Source organism: Gymnogyps californianus, chromosome 3, assembly GCF_018139145.2.
Source record: "Gymnogyps californianus isolate 813 chromosome 3, ASM1813914v2, whole genome shotgun sequence".
Taxonomy (NCBI): domain Eukaryota; kingdom Metazoa; phylum Chordata; class Aves; order Accipitriformes; family Cathartidae; genus Gymnogyps; species Gymnogyps californianus.
Genome location: NC_059473.1, coordinates 25674422 through 25691920, shown reverse-complemented (window position 1 = coordinate 25691920; position 17499 = coordinate 25674422). Strand labels below are relative to the sequence as shown.

The 17499-nt window shown below is 39.0% G+C and overlaps 1 protein-coding gene across 1 annotated transcript; it reads right to left on the bottom strand.

The window, feature by feature from the left end:
* Positions 1-786: 786 nt before the first annotated feature.
* Positions 787-9072, bottom strand: NEK2 (NIMA related kinase 2). The gene is made up of 9 exons (XM_050893844.1): positions 8977-9072; positions 8572-8789; positions 7221-7458; positions 6437-6519; positions 6062-6188; positions 5039-5258; positions 3992-4046; positions 3840-3910; positions 787-1269 (listed from the first exon to the last, which is right to left on the bottom strand). The coding sequence occupies exons 1-9, from the start codon at positions 9070-9072 to the stop codon at positions 1043-1045; spliced, it is 1335 nt and encodes a 444-aa protein (XP_050749801.1). The 3' UTR covers positions 787-1042.
* Between the last annotated feature and the right edge of the window lie 8427 nt (positions 9073-17499).

The following is a 17499-nucleotide window of genomic DNA, read 5'->3' as shown; positions in this document are numbered from 1 at the left end:
TCTCACAACATATGTTTTATGGCATTTCAACCCAGAGATAAAAAATCTTTATATAAAATATATGACAGACATTACAGTTCCAAAGGATTTTTTTTAATTCATGAGTCTGAGTTAGTTCATGAAACTTATACCACCTTAAGCGAGCAACTCCTACTCTGGCAGAGAATTGTGAAGGGAAAGATGGAGATACCTCATCAGCTTCAAGAAAATTAGGATTTGCTATTCAAAGTACAATTGCCCCTCCCCAAAACACAGGTGCTAATAGCCTGGCTGGTGTCCCTTCCAGGACAGCAGTCTCATGGGATCAGTTTATAACACAGTTTCAAGACAAACCAAAGAAGGTGTCATTTCAAATGCTATGCTCTGAAGCAGGCCTTTCAGGAGCTGATGGACAAGCCATTCAGCTGCCCAGGCAGAAAAAGAGTATAAACTCATCAATTATGCTAAGCTGACCCATCCCACTCATTAGCCAAAGACATTAAACTAAAAGTAGCCTGCTTTGATAGGTCACCTAGTTAGTAGGAATAGATAGCATAAAATCTCTTTTTGCTCTTTTGACAGGTAAAAAATATTTACAAGCGCAGGCAAAAAGCCACTGTTTTTCCACATATACAAAATATCAATACTTCTTTTATCAAGTACTGTACATTACATACAGCATCATGTTAACCTACAGATTGTGAATCTCTGTACATTTTTCATCTGAAAAGTTTTTCACACCAGATTTAAAAAAAATCTGTTTTACAATATTAATTCTTTATATTTTCAGAAGAGTAATGTATGGTAAACAGAAGGAGGACTAAAATTTTTTTTCTTTAATAATACAATTAATTCAGTTTGATTTGGTATCAAAACTACCTATTTTCATAGTGTAATCTCTTATGCCTTTATCATAAACTACCTATCATAGACTAAGAGTTTGTATGACAACTGTTAAAATAAATTTTCAGTAGGTTCCAGCTTAAAAGAGGGAGGCACAAGTATCTTCCTAAACATTTAATCAACTTTTAAAAGTTAAATACTTTACATCTATGTTACAGTTTCAGCGCATGCCCAAGATTTGTCTGCTCTTTAGTTGATAGTTTTTTTCCAGTTCAGACAGTGCTTGAGCCCGTAGATTTGCAGCATATAGACGTTTTTTGAGATCAGAGCATTTCCCTTTAGAAAGGGGATAGTTTTCCAAATTAACAGGAGGCACAGCATTCTCTTCACTTCCATCAAAGTGTACTTTCTTCTTGGTTGTAGAAAAGGGGAGCAGGAGTGCATTATCTTAAGAAATCAAAAAAGAAGTACTGAATTAGTGCATCTTTCAGCATTTATTCATTAGCTTATGTCTTTTAACCCTGTTACCCATTTTGCCATCCACCTATGGCTTTAAGTGATCTAATTAAATGCATTTCAGTTCATAGCAATGATTCTTTTCCATTTTTTGAGGAAAAAATTGAAAACAAGGCTTTTAAATGATTGTGGTAAAAGGATATATGCCATTGTAGTTTCTAGGGTGCACCTCCCAACACCTAAGGAAATATTAGTTGACATAAGGAGAAAAGACATGGAGTTTCTTCTGAAGGACAGAAACTAAACAGTAACATAATTCAGTTCCAAAGGAAAATGGAGAATTAGGCTCTCAGCTACCGAAAAACCTTGTCTTTCCTTTGTAGCAGGGGCAGACCCAACCTGTCCAGTGGTTTTTCTACATTACCCACATTGTTCCAACTCTATCTTCGTATTAAGTCAATGGGGTACAAACTAGGCTCTGACTTAATGAATAATGAGTTTAGGTGCATTAAAAATTAACAAGTTACTTTCACTGCAGCCTCCAGAACAGGAATCTTCATAGTACAGCTATGCTTTAGGTGTATAGAATTGCGACAATCAAAAGGCAGTAGTTTGTTTTGTTTTTAATGACTTAGGGTATAAAAACTACCATCAAAAGCTATTAAAACAGCTGAGTTGCCTCTCACAAGAGCCAACTTCACAAGGCTCAACTTAAGGTGTGATTTTCTTTTTTTTTTTAAATCAAAGGTCTAACTATCCTAATCTTAATGCTGCTGAAGCCTTAATTTTCAATTCGTTAGGTTAGAGCAAGGATGCAATAAGCACAAAAGAGCGAAAGACCAAACTGAAGAGGCTAGTGAATGTTTCAGCATTTTGTAGTTTCATATCAGTAAGCTATATCTGTTTTAACATTAAATCCTTCCCTAAGAATCAGAACATCCCTGCAAAAATAGGATAGTGTCTAGGATGCTGTCTTAAAAACCAGGATTTTGGTATTTCATTTTACTGTTAAGTGAGCCACACAACTGAATTTGAGGAGAAATTAGGTATCTAAGAGATGTGTGAGATGCAATCCAGTTGCAAAAGATATAGTAATATTTGAGCAACTGAAGATAACAGAAGCAAGTGATCTTGGTAACATATTGCAGAAACACTTAGTCCATTCATATCAGAACAGGGAAAATTTTAGAAGCAGTATTATAAGAGTACTGAGGAATGAATTGGAAGAGCAGCAAACATTGTGCTAAATGTTTAATCAAGTGATCTACAGATATTGCAAGATTTGGTCAGTCTTGTAATAGCTATATTCACTTTTCTGCATTGTCTGTCTTGAGGTATTAACTACTCAAAGTGGTTTTGCCCATCTGCACAAACTAATACCTCTGTCAAGGTCAAAATATCATGTGAAGGGGTGGCAGGTGCAGAAGAGAACAGAAGCAAATGCTGAAGCTCATTTACCTTCAGTCATCCAGTGTTAGAGGCAACATCAGAAAGCCCAAGGCAAGTTTATTCTTAATTTTATATTCTTTAACATAAAGTTAGACAATATGTTGAGACAGGTGGAATTCTCAAAATTGACAGGAATGTTAGAAATAGCTCAAGTACCACTAACTTCTGGTGGCATTTTACTTGTGTTCTTTCCTGCTGTGATAGGCACTTCTTGAAAAAAATGCAACTTCAGTTTTATTTGTATTAGAGGCAGTGACATGCTTATCTTGCTTTATCTGACCAAAACTAAATGAAGAGATTGTTGCTGCATGTTAAAGGGTGTTCACATTTCTTTGTTCTAGAGTACTACTTCGGACCCAGCCATTTAATATTCTACCACTATTTCAAAATGCATTTAGACACTTGAATCATTTTTACTATTAAAAGATAGGTGCAATGAACAGATGATACTACCTCTTATGATAGTGAGGACTGAACAACCAAGGCCAAAGTGAGTATCAAATACTTATGGGGTAGTAACTACTGTAAAACAGATTGGACTACAGGTAGTCAGGAAGCATTACAGCACATTTTCAAAGCTGTTTTTTTTTTTTTCTAGTGAGTTAAACTGGAATATGATAATAGCAGTTTGTATTCTTCAGAGCTTATATGATGCACCAATCACAGCTGGGTCACTTGCAACAAATATTATTTCCTATCTTGAAGTTTTTGAAGGTTGAACTAAAGCTGAAGTGATTAGACATGTGCCATTTTATTAAAATTAACTAAATCAAAGGCCTGTAAAAAGACATCCATAAGTAAAATAAGCGCAGCTCTGAGAAGAGTTTGGGTTACAAGTCAGCACTTCCATTAGCTTACCACAAGAACCTAATTTTCAAAACAGCAGAAGACTGCAGCGCTGGCAGTGGTAACTCATACTCATGGTTGAGCATCATTCATTAAGTCTTTTTGCAAAGCAGAAAATCAAGAGTCTCTTCCCAACCACGCAGCGATAATTGGGGTTTGTATCGCTACAATGGGACTAGGTACAGCATGTTGAGCATCACAGGCATTCTTCCGGTCATACCAGCCTACATTTATCAGTGCAAGTGGCTTCTTGCGTATTTTCATACCTGGACCATCTGCACAAGCTAATGTCCTCTGCTGTTTGTAGAGATTGTAGTTCCTCATCAAGTTTTCAGCTCTGTTTTGAAAAGAGAAGTTTAAGCTTTTTGTTGTAAGATTGTAGAGTTTTAATATAGACAATTATAGGTTAGTAAGATACCTAGCAAGTTTGTCCTCTGCCAGTCTCTCTCGAACACAAAGTTCCCGTTCTCTCTCTGGAAGTAGAAATATGGTAGTATGCAGTGTTAAAGTGTAAGTGTTAAAGTTAGAGTGATTGTGCATGATGGATTTTCTTGCAGAAAGAGACAGCAGTAATAGCCTGTCAGATGCACCCACGTTTCTGCTTCTATGGCTCTAAACAAAGATAACTGCTGTGTAGATACACCTTTATCAATGCACTGACAAAGCACTGGACAAGTACTCTGAAATGCCAGGCATGCTTTTTTCCCCCCAAACTCTGGTATATCTGCAACAATGAAGCTATAGCAGCTTTCTATTCTGCACATTAACTCATGGCACACATGACACCAGATCTAAATATTTAGATACCAGATACTATAATTAAGCTATGACTAAAGACCCTGTTTACAGTAGCAGCTGCTGTTATTCAGGCTCAGAAAACAATATATATGGTTGAAATCTGTATTACAGACCCTACTGCATATACAAAGAGGTATCTTCTGTAGGCAGGAAATCCCAACACCTGAGGACCAGCCATCTATACAGTTTCACAGGTAAGCTACCTGTAGGGTGCAGCTTTTATAAAAGCAGTTGACAGTTTACACAAGTATATTTTGCTTCAACATCAGGCTCACCTTAGGTTACACATTAGTATAGCCAATGTTACCTTACACAGAGTAGGTGAAAAGCAACCTACACTGCACAGTGCAGAACAATATATTCAGACCCTTTTTTTCTGAATACTTTCCTAATTGCAACTCATGTTTAATAATCTTCCCAAACCAGACTTCTATATCCAAACTGCCAATTATGTCTTAGTAACGTGAAACAAGAACTAGTATAGATGAGTAAGCCCAAGCATTCTTGTTTTAGTCTTTAGACAGAATTCTGGTAGTGAATGCAGAAGTACAATATCCTAGTGTATTAAAATGAGGGTTTTGAAGACTGTCTACCTTTCCTTCCTTCACAATTATTCTTTTGAATCAGAATCCCATTGTCACCCCCTTCCCAAAGTGGAATATCATACGCTCCAAACGTTGCTCTCTCTCTTTAATGGCTTGTTCTCGCTCCTGTAATTGTTGTTCCTTCCGTTTCAGCTCATTCACTGCAGCATCCGAATGCTGCAGCCTTTCTGGCTCCCATGATCTCCAGCCTCTTTTATCAGAATTTTGTCTTTGTTCTTCTGTCACCAAGTCTGCTATCAAGGGGTGCTGCAGAATATCTTCAACAGAAGGTCGGCAATAATCCTAAAGGAAAGACATTACCAACAGGTTCCATCTGTAACCAAGAAACATTAAGGCCAGGGATTCCCAAGCAAGACCCGTTACAGGTGGAAGCCAGCTGAGATGCTATACAGTGAAGGAGAAGTTGGAGAAAAATGGAGTGAGGAAGGGGTAGCACAACCAGATGACAAAAGCTGAGGGAGGAGCCTGTTACTAGCCTTCAGCTCCAGAAGCTGCAAGTCTGGCTCTCCCAGCCCAGGCAGCCACTCCTTTCAGAGCCAGAATGGGGTGGTGAGCCTACAGAGGCAATTGTCAGTAGGTTCTGGAGCTAACACTCTGCATCTCTACCTGTCACTTGATTCCTGAAGGATCCATACCTGTTGGAGACTTGGGTTCTTGTCACAGCTCTGTTGTCCCATGCAGTATTCTTCAACACCCCCATGCCAGTCATGGGGGACAAGCTATACATTAGCCATGTAAAGCAAAATCCAAAATGGAAACAAAACAACCCCTTCCAACTTCCAAACACACTGGAACCATTTTAACACTGAAGTTAAGACCTCATTAAGCATGCTGTTCGGAAATTCTGTATAAGCCAATATTGAGACAGCCTTTTTGCATCCTGTGAACCTGGCATAACACTTGAGCTGCTGCCTGTAATGGACTCAAAGCACAATTCCTCCCTCCTTCCCCTACAAGTGATATTGCCAGTGACAAGGTGATAGCAACCACTGCTTCAGATCAGTTTGTTTCATAATTGAAAAGAAAAAATAGTATTTCAGTACCAGTTCAAATTATAGGTGGAAAAATTAGTAATTGATTCTTACCTTTACATTCAGCATCTCTTTGAGAAGTTCATTCAACTGCTCTGAGTAACGATATGGTATTCGTCTGAACTTTCCTTCCCTTATCTTTTCTGCCAACTCCTTTTGGTTGTAAGCTCTAAATGGAGGCCTGAAGAAGAACATTTTTCTTGGATTCTTTCACTAGTTTTACAGGACTTATTTTCCATAGAAAAAGTATCAGACTAAGAAAAAAGCTGCAATCAGAGGTTTATTTTGACTACCTAATATCAAGACCAATACAGAAATAAAAATCTAGGACTAGTCTCTGAAACCTTTAAGCTTTCATCTATACAAAATTTAATCACACATGCGTTAACAGCTATGTTTCCACATTCATTACCACACTACTATACTTACGAGAGAGCACATAATTCATACAGGAGACATCCTAGAGACCAGATGTCAGATTTTTCATTGTATGACATGTGGTTCATTTGTTCCTAAAGAAAGAGAACAATCTTAGCTTCATTAACTAAGACATTGTTCTACTATTGCAGGATAATCAGCTATTGTTCAAACCTGAATTAAACCATTACTTACTGGGGTTACTTTTAAGATTCCATTTAATTAATCTCCACAGCTATTCTTACTAGCAGGATTTTAACACGTTATGGCAGTACTACACTGTAGAAGACTGAAGTGTTGCACCAATCTTCAGTTGATACAACTCCATATTTCAGTCAACATTAATCTTTCCCACACAAAACGCACCATATCAGGGAAATAACTCATTCTTGCTCATTTCCACTACAAATTAAAATCCTACCATCAAGAGGTAATTTAATAAGCTCTTTACCTTCACACTATGAAACATAAAAGTGCTCTAGCTTCCCTGTTCCTTTTCAGGAACAATATACTCCAACATATTTCTAATACTCCAAGAACATATCAAAACTTATAGAGTGAAGAGCAACTTTGACTAGAAGGCAGTGATGGTATGGGTAAGAAAGGAGATGAAAATAACTGCAAAATAACCTTGTCTCCAGAACATATACACTCCATGAAAAAAAGTCACCTGCATTTAAGACTAGTAACTCTTCATTAAAACCTCCCAAACATTCATGGACTCCGAGATCAACACTGCAGAAAACAGATCTGGAAGGGACAAAAGGGAAGCGAAGGCACAGAAGGGAGGTCTTACTGGAGACATATAATACGGAGTTCCAACAAATGTTTTGGCAAAGCTGGTGTCATGGTGCAATATTCTAGCCAGTCCAAAATCTCCAAGTTTCACATTCTGCTTGCCATCTAGAAAGACATTCGCTGGTTTTAGGTCACGATGCACAGTGACTCCACCATCACTCCGTCTGTGACATTCCTTCAAGGCCAATGTCAATTGAGTCAATACTCTGAGAACAAAGCTTTCTTCCAAGTAATGCCTGAAAGATGAACACATTGTTTAAAAAAGGTATTCTCTGAGCATACATCAGTTTAAGTAGTTGCTGCCAGTCTTAGTTCTGTGACTTTTTTAATACTACTATTAAAAAATACCACTGAATCAAGCCCAGCAGCTTTATAGAAAACTAACAGCAACAGGCATCTACATATGCTATTTTAAAAAAGGAAATTTAAACAAATCACTCCAAATGTTGGAAGACATCTAGACTTTTGTTGCAGAATGCCTGTAATATTTCCTTCCTTCCCCAAAGAGTCTAACAAATATGTAGCATTTCCATTACTTACAACACAAATATCAATTTGATGCTTTTGTGATGAGATCTGTCCCTTTGATCACTTATGATAACAGTATATTGTCAGCTGTTTATAGTGAGCAACATACAACAACAACAGAGCCAAGACAGGACTGATTTTTAATATAACCTTCCTTAAATGAAAACACTGATGTTTGGGGGCGGCTGCAGTACCATTTTAGACTATTCTCACAAAGTAACACATATGGTGTCATGTAGTTGTTTAACCTAAGAATGTGAAAACTGATATTATACTTAAGAAGTAGGCTGCTAAGTCTAAGATTAGACCAAGGTGAAGTCTCATCAACTTGGTGTCTCCACAAGCTTTATATGCAGGCACATAAACTAGCTTTTAAGATCATGTTCAAAATCACTTTTCCCTTTCATGTATTTTGGTATTCTAACAAAAAATAGGGTACAAGTGGTTTTACTGATGGGCAAGCCAGAAGAACCCACAGATCAAGCTACCTATCTGCAAGAACTATGACTTGCTCATTTATGTTTTCAACCCTATGCATAGCATTGCATCCAGAAACCCTTCAACAGCTTCTGCCTCATAAGAGAGCTCACATTTTTACTATTTCAACATAAACATTCAATCAGCTGGTACATTCGTTAGCACAATTCCAATCGGTGTTATAATTTTGTACAAAACCTTTCACGTTTCAGAAGAGTTGTTGGGTCCAAAGGATTAAACCTAAAGTTGTTCAGAAGTTAAGAGATACATTTCACTTTTCTTTTGAGTGCCCAAGATACTTCATGCTAGATACTCCAAAATTGCCACAAACAGATTTCACGTGCCTTTCTTTTGTGCACCTTGCAATTAAGCTAGCCAGGTCACCACCATCACAGTACTCCATCACGATGTACAGGGTTGTGCTGCTTCTGTCGATGATCCGATCATAATACCGGACGATATTTGGATGTCTCAGCTCACGAAGCAAATTCACTTCCGAAACAAGCATTTGTTTCTCTGCCTCTGTCATTGAGCCGTAGTCAAGCTCCTTCCATACCAAGATCTAGGGAGGAAAAAAAAAAAAACCTTATCAGTGACTTATACACAAGCCAGAGCTCTGCAGGGGGGAAGAGGGGCTTTCAAAGCCACTCGCTTATCTCAGAGAGCCGCCAGCACCCAGCTGAAACCGACAGCAACGGCACGCCACGGTGCCTCAGCCCCCACCGCAGCTACCACCACCACCGCCTCACCTTGCCGTCGGCCTTGCGGCGCACCTTGCGGCACCTGCCGTAGGAACCGGCGCCGATGGTGAGCAGCACCTCGTAGTCGTCGGGGCGGCCCGGCATGGCGATACAACCGCCACAAACCCCCGGGGACGTAGCTCGGCACCCGCGCTGTTTAAACGCACCGCCCCTCCCTCCCATTGGCCGGGCTTCCCAGCCCCGCCCACGTGCCCCGCCTTCCCATTGGCTACGCCGCCGTAAACAGCGACTGCCAGGTTACGGCCGTTACAACGGCCGGGAGGCGGCGTCAGGGAGCCATCGCGAGAGCTGGGGTTGCGCTACCTGCCGCCTCGCCGCGCCCCACTCCTCTGGTCGTCGCCGGCCGGGGGCTCCGGGGGACACCCTGCGGGCGGGCTGGCGGCGGCCCGCGGGGTTGCCTCCCCGGCGGATGGGGCACGGCGGCGGGGGCCACCCCGGAGGCGGGCAGCCCCTTTCCAGGGCGATTTCCCAGAGCGAGGCGGGCGGCGGGTGTCCGTCCTTTCCCGCAGACCGGGTGAGGCACTTAGGCGGCCTCTCGGGGTTCCGCCAGCTGGACGGCTGTTGGTTTGCTTTCGTTCGGGTATTCTGAGGAGAACAAGTTCTGAAATTACCAGCAAGCGAAGTCCTGGGGTTCGCCCCTTCACTACAGCGGGGGGTGGTCACTGCCCCGAGGCTCCCAGCAGCGGACCTAGACCCGCTTTTGCGTGGGGGCTGTCCCTGTCCCTCCCGTCGCCACCCCCGTGTCAGGACCGTTCGCGTAGGTATAAATAACGTAGCTCCTCAGGAAGAGAAATTTTTTCCAGTAAAAATAACAAATTATCCCTTTTCCTGAAATACTTATGTCTATTGAACAGATACCGATAGAAAATTGGAAGATCTTAACAGAGTTTTTTAATATTGAGAAGTGTTTAAAAAAACTCAAGCTATTTAAAATAATAAAAATTTGTTCTTGAAAATTGTCCTTTAAAACCACTGAGGAAAATTGCTCATGATTCTTCAAGAAATTATTCAGGAAAAACTCTGAAAGTCATGGCAGCTTTACTGTTACACCATATATGAACACCTGTGTTACACCATACACAAACACGTTTTAAAAATAAACCAAATAATGCAATGGCTTAAAATGTAAATTTGAAAACAGGACTGCATGGGTCCATATCCAAAAGTTGAACCGGTAATTATTATGGTTACATTAAATGATACTAAATAACACCACAACATACTGAATAACATTACAGAAATTTTAAGAAGCATGTGGTGTATTTTCTAGCATAATTTAGGATAATTCTGGAGTGATACCAGAGTGCAGTTCTAGATTCAGTTTAATCTCTCTCCATGTGAAAGTGGCTGTGACTGAAACAAGAACTCCTAGTTCTTCAGCAAAGAATTGTACCACACTTGTATAATGCCTGAATCAGGTGCAAAAGGGAACAGTTGTATTTGTTGACCTGGAAATTTGGCAATAGGACAGAGTAGTTTCTCATATTGCATCTCCATGTGGTCTCATTAATCATTTCCCCATTTTGTTTCAGGCTTTGAAAAAGGTTTGAGGAGGATAGATGTCATGCTACTACTGAATATTTATGAAATATTCTTATATTAGTCTTTAGAAAAATCTAAGCCTTTACTTTCATCATCAGGAGGCACAAAAGCTCCTGTTACCCATTATAAAAATCTATAGCTTTCTATCTGTAGATAATGTCTATTCATTACAGGGAAAAATGAGCAAATGAATTATACAATGTAAAGACATTTTAGTTTTGTGGTTAATGAGTAACAGGGTGTTCTAAATGGTTCATTTTTATCACTGATTTTAATTACCGTAAAAGAAAATCCTCACATACACCATTAGCATAGTAAATAAATTATGGCATTATGCAATAAAAATGACAAAAAGTACAGTACGTATTATTCAGGCTGTAAGGTTCATTTCTGGTTTCAAATATCTCCATTTCAAACTTCTGTACTTTCAAATTAGCAAAAGGTCATCATGCATTCCCACTGTTATCAATGGGAGTCTTTCTATTTATATTTCACAAGAAATAGTGTAGGTTTTCAATACTGTGTTTTGTCTGGGGACTATCTTGAAAGTTTCTTTAGAAATGTTGGCTTGAATCAGAGAAATGTCAAAATGTCATGCTCCAAAAACCAGTAGCACAGTCATTTTATTTCTGATTATATGTATTTTTTAAGGGCTGAGTAATTTTGAGAAAAATGCACTTCTAAAAGTGGTCATTAAAATTTTCAGTGGGCACTGTATTTTCTTTCTTTCTGATTTTCATGCTGGCCATATAAGAGAACCTAGAGTCCAATGATTCCAAAAATATATATCAAGTTTGAAATGGGGGCCCCCTTTTGTCAGGTATTGTATTTTCAACTCTGATCTCTAGTTCAGGAGCAACTCTTAGGTTTCTAGTCTTGAAAATACATGTGCTGACTTCAGGTCTTTGAAAGCTACCAAATAGTTTTCAATAATCTATTTATAATATTGCTTCTAATATTTTATTCTGCTTTTTTTACATCAAATTTCACTAATAATTTCCCAAATCTCTCTCTCTCTCTCCTCTCTCCTCTCCTCTCTCGTTCTCCGCCAAAGTTTGTCAATTTTTGTGATGTCTGTCATGTGTGCTGTAAGGAGTACCTTTTCCCTTATTCCAGGGCCTAGTTATCTGACAAAATATTAAACGCTGAAGATAAACAATATGGTAGGTAATTTGATATTTCTCTTAGATATTTTCTTTTTTGCACATGGAAATAATTAAAAATAAATGGGTAACACTTTGCTGTGGGAGTCCAACCCAGTATAATTATACAGATTAATAGCAAAAAAGTATTGTAAAGCACTGTAGCAAATTAAATTATGTTTCTGGCAACTTTTTTTGTTAGCCAATCAGAGAAAATTGCATGGAAGTACAGGTTCAGAAACAGAAAAGAAGCTCAGCAGGAAAAGTACTAAAAATAAACACAAAGGGGATGAATAATGAAAAATAAATGTACTTTATGAAAATAATTAGAAAAATATCTGAGAAAAATTTTATCTTTTCAAAGAGGTGAAAGACATGTAGAATCATATTCCAGGATCTCAGAAATGTGCCAAAGTCATCTAGCAAAAAAGGAGGAACTGAGTATCTAATATTAGTGAGGTAAGAGATCTTAAGAATGCTTTTAAATGACAACAAGAGGAATTATAAATATTGGAGTGACTGAGACATGAGTGTTTTATTTTAGTTCATTTTCACCACATAAGTAGTTTGATTTTTTTAATATTGAATTGCATTTGTCCATATATGTCTTTATGCACATTGGGTTTTTTTCCCTCACCTTCTCTCATTTGGTGCATGCACAGAAATTTTACATTTACCAGGACTATTGTACACAGATGACACTATTTTTTTTCTAATTTTCTAGTTGCTGACTTTAATATCAAAATTCATATCTAGGATTAACAAAAACATATAAAATGCTGGGATATTAGACAGAAACACTGTCTAAAAAGTAACAGAGGGTAAAATTTCCTCGTTTTTTTCCTCTGTTGGTTTGGGAGGGAAACAAAGAACATGTTCATTGAAGAAATTCTGCACAACATAGCTATGGACAGGACAGCAAAGGAACGAAATTTAGAAGCATTAATTATAGTGCTTAAGACCACGCTACGTTTCATTTTTTGTAATGTTAGGATTCAAAGCTACGTTAGACTCCAAAAGCAATGCATGCAGCAGGCAAACTTCAATAAGGGAGTTTGTTGCAGCAGCTGTACCTTCATGGTTTTGCATTACAAACCATTAAAATGAGGAAAACATAAACCCACGTGAAATAAATTCAGCAGCAGGTTAAGTTTTTACATGAAGCACGGAAAAAATGAAGAGCTAACAGCATGGGAATTAATGAGGAGGAGACTGAGGAGAATAGAAAAGACACGTTTTGGCATTCAGAGAGGGAAGCTTATGAATTCTACTAACTCCAGATTTGCTTTATCCATTCCTTATATTCTGGAAAGGAATATTTAGATACAATACATGGCTGGACATTTTGAAAGTATATAATTGCTTAGCTCTGTTTCTTGAAATGAAACTAAGTCCTATCTATTTCATATGTCTTCATATATATGCTAATTTTCAAAATAGTATTAATTTACCTTAAGAACAGAAAGTGCTTGAATTGATCTTTAAGACCACTATTTAAACTGATTAAGAGACCGATTTTTTGAGGTACATAGAACTTCAAAGTGAAATTCCTGAGTAACCTTAAATCCTAAATTCATCAAAATCTGGAGAATTCGAAATGTCTCTAAGCAAGAACTCTAGTATGACGATCTGTGATTTCTGTTCTGGGCTCACTTACTAACTCATTCCTAGCAAAGTAGAAAAGTTTAGGATCTATGCCTCGATTTCTCCTCTTTTGAAAGGGAGGTAGTACACTTACCTTCCAGATTAAAGTTTATAGGTAGTACCTCTCAAAATATTTGACAGAAAAAGGCTTTGCGTGATACAATAAGTAAATATTTTGCTGACTCGAGCTGCCTAATTTTTTAAAAAGCAACAATATTAGGGTTTCTTATTGTGGAATAGTCAGTCTCAAATGTTTTTCTGTGAATTTATTTGTACATACAGTCCCTTCAGATGTACTGGGAGGAATGTTTTCAAGTACAGCCATCACCAGATCTACATGCACCATTATTGTCACAGATATTTTCATTACCAGGCTAGTCATTATTTCTCTGACCCCCCATGTCTATAGACCCATGCTATGATAAGAATAATAGATTTTTCTCTGCCTTGTTTCTCCTGTAGGAGAAAAATGCACAGAAATCACATTAAACATTAAAGTGATACCACTAATAATGATTGCAAGATCTCTTCCATGTTCTCTCCCAGGTCATTGCACCTGCAAAATGTCATGCAGTTCAGGCTTACTCTGAATCCAGTACCTTTCTGTACACTCAGAAGGTAGTAAGGCAGTAAGATAGCACAGAGTTGCTGCCAAATATCTCCTGCCTTACAAGCCACCATGCCTGGAAAGACAGGCAGCAGAGCCTTCAAATGGAAGTCTTCAGTATACTTTGGGGCACTCTTTAATGACGCAACAGCTTCTGCAAAGTCTTGATAACTCAGCTTTTAAGCTTGGAGGACAGCCAAGCCCTCTCCAGCTTCATTCACACCACACGTCCTTTAGCTGAAGCATGCACTCACTGACCAAATTTTTAAAACCGACTGCCAGCAGAGACACAGTGCCACCCCTATGCCTATTCTGTTTAGAGAAAGGCAGAGTTTAGTCCTCATCAGTCCTACATTTTGCTTATTTAGTAGCAAATGGAGAAGAGAAAACTTTAGTTATATATTACAAGTAGAATACCTGCTTCAGGTATTTTTTTGTAGCAGATACCGAAGGAATCAGTTTGCATACCATACTGATCTCAAATTACAATGCCTAGTCTTACTTGGGCACTGCCCATAATACACAGTCAGATTTTGTAATGTTAAAGGTTACAAGTGCATTAGATAGATGAGTTAGAGGCAGTATTTTCCTTGAAGCCATGAACAGTTGTAGCAGTGTTTTAACAGGTGGCACCTGTCACTGTTGGGACTCTTGACAGTACAAGTACATGACATACTGTAGCCCCCGTAGAAACACGCAGAAACCTCATAACAGTCCTTTGCTCTGAGGAGATGAATAAATTCCTGTGCCAAGAATATCAGTTATAGCTGATGTAATTGACTGTTAAGGAAAAAAGGCCATGTGGTTGGAGCAGAGGATGAGGAGACAGAAATTTTTGGCAGAAGACAAATATTCTGCTACCATGTGGTACAGAACTCCCTGGTGTCGCTAAGCTCAAATTACAAGAAACTGGGTGCCTGATTTTCAACAGGAAAGATCTGAATTTTGGAGCTGCTGTACAACTGTAACACCCATTGCCTTAGTGGGGATCCTGGTATGTGGGTTTCCCAATGACGATAACAAAAAAAGATTTTGAAAACAAGACAGTTCAGGCACAACCATCTGGAGTCACATTTTCCACTGCAAAGTTTTAAAAGCCAGTGTTTACTTTGCATAGAACTGATTTTTTGTCTGGTTCCCTATGGAAATGGAACTTAACTGATGATATCACCTATATATTCCTATCAGTCTCTATATCCTTTCCCCTCCTACAAGTTCCAAGAAAATAACTCAGCAGAGAGGGAAGAAACATCCTAAAGTGCTCACCTATATTCTTAAACCAGAGAATCCACATGGACGAGGAGGAGGATGATGAATGGGTTCACTGCTGGGAAAACCTTTGACTAATGTGTCCTCTTGAGACACCAGAGAATCTAACTATGAGATAGAAATCCACAGGAAAACAAACTTCATTAGCGCCACTGCTTACTGAACTACATGGTTTTTTTAATCTGTCATGTATTAGTCTGAAACCAAACTGAAATCCAGTCCTACTTACATTACAGGAAGGTGATTATAGTGAATAAGTGCTGTCATGTGGAGAAAACGCCTGGTACTTACAAGCTCTTTAGACTAATGGAGAAAGGCATAACATGAACTGATTTTCGGAAGATGAAGTCAGACAAATTAGAGGAAAAGGCACAGATTTTTAGCTGAGAGAGCAAGTAACCTTAGGAGTAGACAACTAAGGTGAGTGGAGATTCTCTGATTTTTTATGTTTACAAATCAGGACAGTGTTTCTTTTTGAAAGATGAACTTCAACCATATTGAAGTTGTGAATAGCAGGGTGAAATCTTCTAGTCAGGAAGTTAGACCAGATGAGAGCATGTTTCTTTCTGGCTTAGACTTTATAAGCAAGGAAGAGGTGGGCAGTGATGCTTGTAGAGGAGGGCCACTGTCATCAGTGGAAATAACAGAAGGGAAATAACGTGTCTGAATATAACTCTTTAAAGAACTCACTGCCTCAGCATATCCTTTGGGTAAGGCAGGGCCCATCTATTTTAGATGCCTCTGGCACACTTGGCACCTGACAGATACAGTTTAACAAATTTTGCTTTCATGCTCAAATATGTTTAAATATTTCCAGCTGTCCTCATTTGAAACAATCAACAAATATAGTGGTTAGACATAAGTCTTTAAAGAGCAAGGTGGACACCTTACTTTTTTCCTCACAATTTTTAAGCGTTATTTCTGTAGGAGGCTTCCAGGAAGAGACTTAATGACATTAATATGACCTCTTGCCTAGGGAGCACCAATTTCTGAGTAGAACTCATTATGGAAAAGACAGACATAATACATTCAGGTTAATTGGAGAAAACAGGAAGCCAGCTATTGCAGGACTGATACAGCCAATATAGTTATGAAACCTTGTCCTATTCTTCAGATTTTGTTCATACAGAAATATCTTGAGAAGGAACACTTCAAAACAAAAGTATATATATATAGTATATATATTTCTTATGCAACCAAAAATTTGGTTGCCTTCAGTGGGAGTCAGTCGGGCCGTTTCTTAAAACCAGCACAGCCCTTTAATGTAGGATTCTCCAATACTCACAGTGTAGTTGACTTTTCTGTACTTCACCCATGATCCTGGATGCTATTGTGTAGCAACAGCCTGATTTATCCTCTCAGAGCCCACACTGATGTGTTGCCTAGACATACATTAATCTCACTGCAGAGAAGAAGTGTGAGGCTAGGACTGGGAAATCAGGCTCCAAATGCTGTCATTCTTCAGTGAACAAGCTAAGGACACCTGTGATCATAGATGGGAGAACTTTTGCAGTTTCTATATAGCCATAGGCATCAAGCAGGCTCAGCACTAAGGTCATAGCACTATGACTCATGCTACCCACCACAACTTGCCAAACAGTGAGACTTAGCTGCTGGTGGCAGGCATCAGAAGTTCAAGGTTAATCTTCCAAGTGGAAGAGAAGAAACAGGTCGTCATTTTCCAGGTCAATGAAGCTGTTCCTGTCATGTTCAGAGGAGAGTTATCTTGGCAGTCAGCAAATCTAACAACAGAAAATGTCAAAAGCTACCTGGAAATATCTGGGACCAGAGGGAGAACCTGCTGCGTGAAAGATCTCTACTCAGGGCTGATATCACTTTCCAGGGGATTACCTGTTCAGTAGGATTATGTGCCCTCAGCCCTGTGACAGACCACAATGGAAAAAAAAGTCACTGCAGTGCAGGGTAGTTTTATATCCATATGAAAATATCTATTGTCAGGCTTTCCTGGAAAGGCTGGACTACACCATCAGAAATTAAAGGCAGCTCAGACTGCTTGAGTAAAACGTCTAATAGGGACATATTCACTACGGTTGGCAGATGGGTATGCTTCAATTGTCTGTGCATGGAGTGGACCCTCAAACAGAACAAGGGCACCTATAAAAAAAGCAGAACTGTCTAAAGAGGCTAAATGTATCTGGAATGACTGTGTGAAGTTTGGAGCGCGGATGAGCTCCTAAGACAGCATCCTAAACCAACATCAGTCCTTGTCATTTATTGCTTAATGTTTGAGAGCATTATCTCAGAATCACGTCTGGTTGTCATATCACATGCTAAACCCACTGCTAG

Bases quoted from the DNA above. Each gene is read 5' to 3' on its own strand.
- NEK2 (XM_050893844.1), bottom strand. From the start codon at position 9,072: ATGCCGGGCCGCCCCGACGACTACGAGGTGCTGCTCACCATCGGCGCC. The intron at 5,259-6,061 runs GTAAGAATCAAT...TCTTTCCTTTAG, and splicing joins AAGAGATGCTGAATGTAAAG to GATTATTGCCGACCTTCTGT. The intron at 3,911-3,991 runs GTATCTTACTAA...TTTTCAAAACAG, and splicing joins GCAGAGGACAAACTTGCTAG to AGCTGAAAACTTGATGAGGA.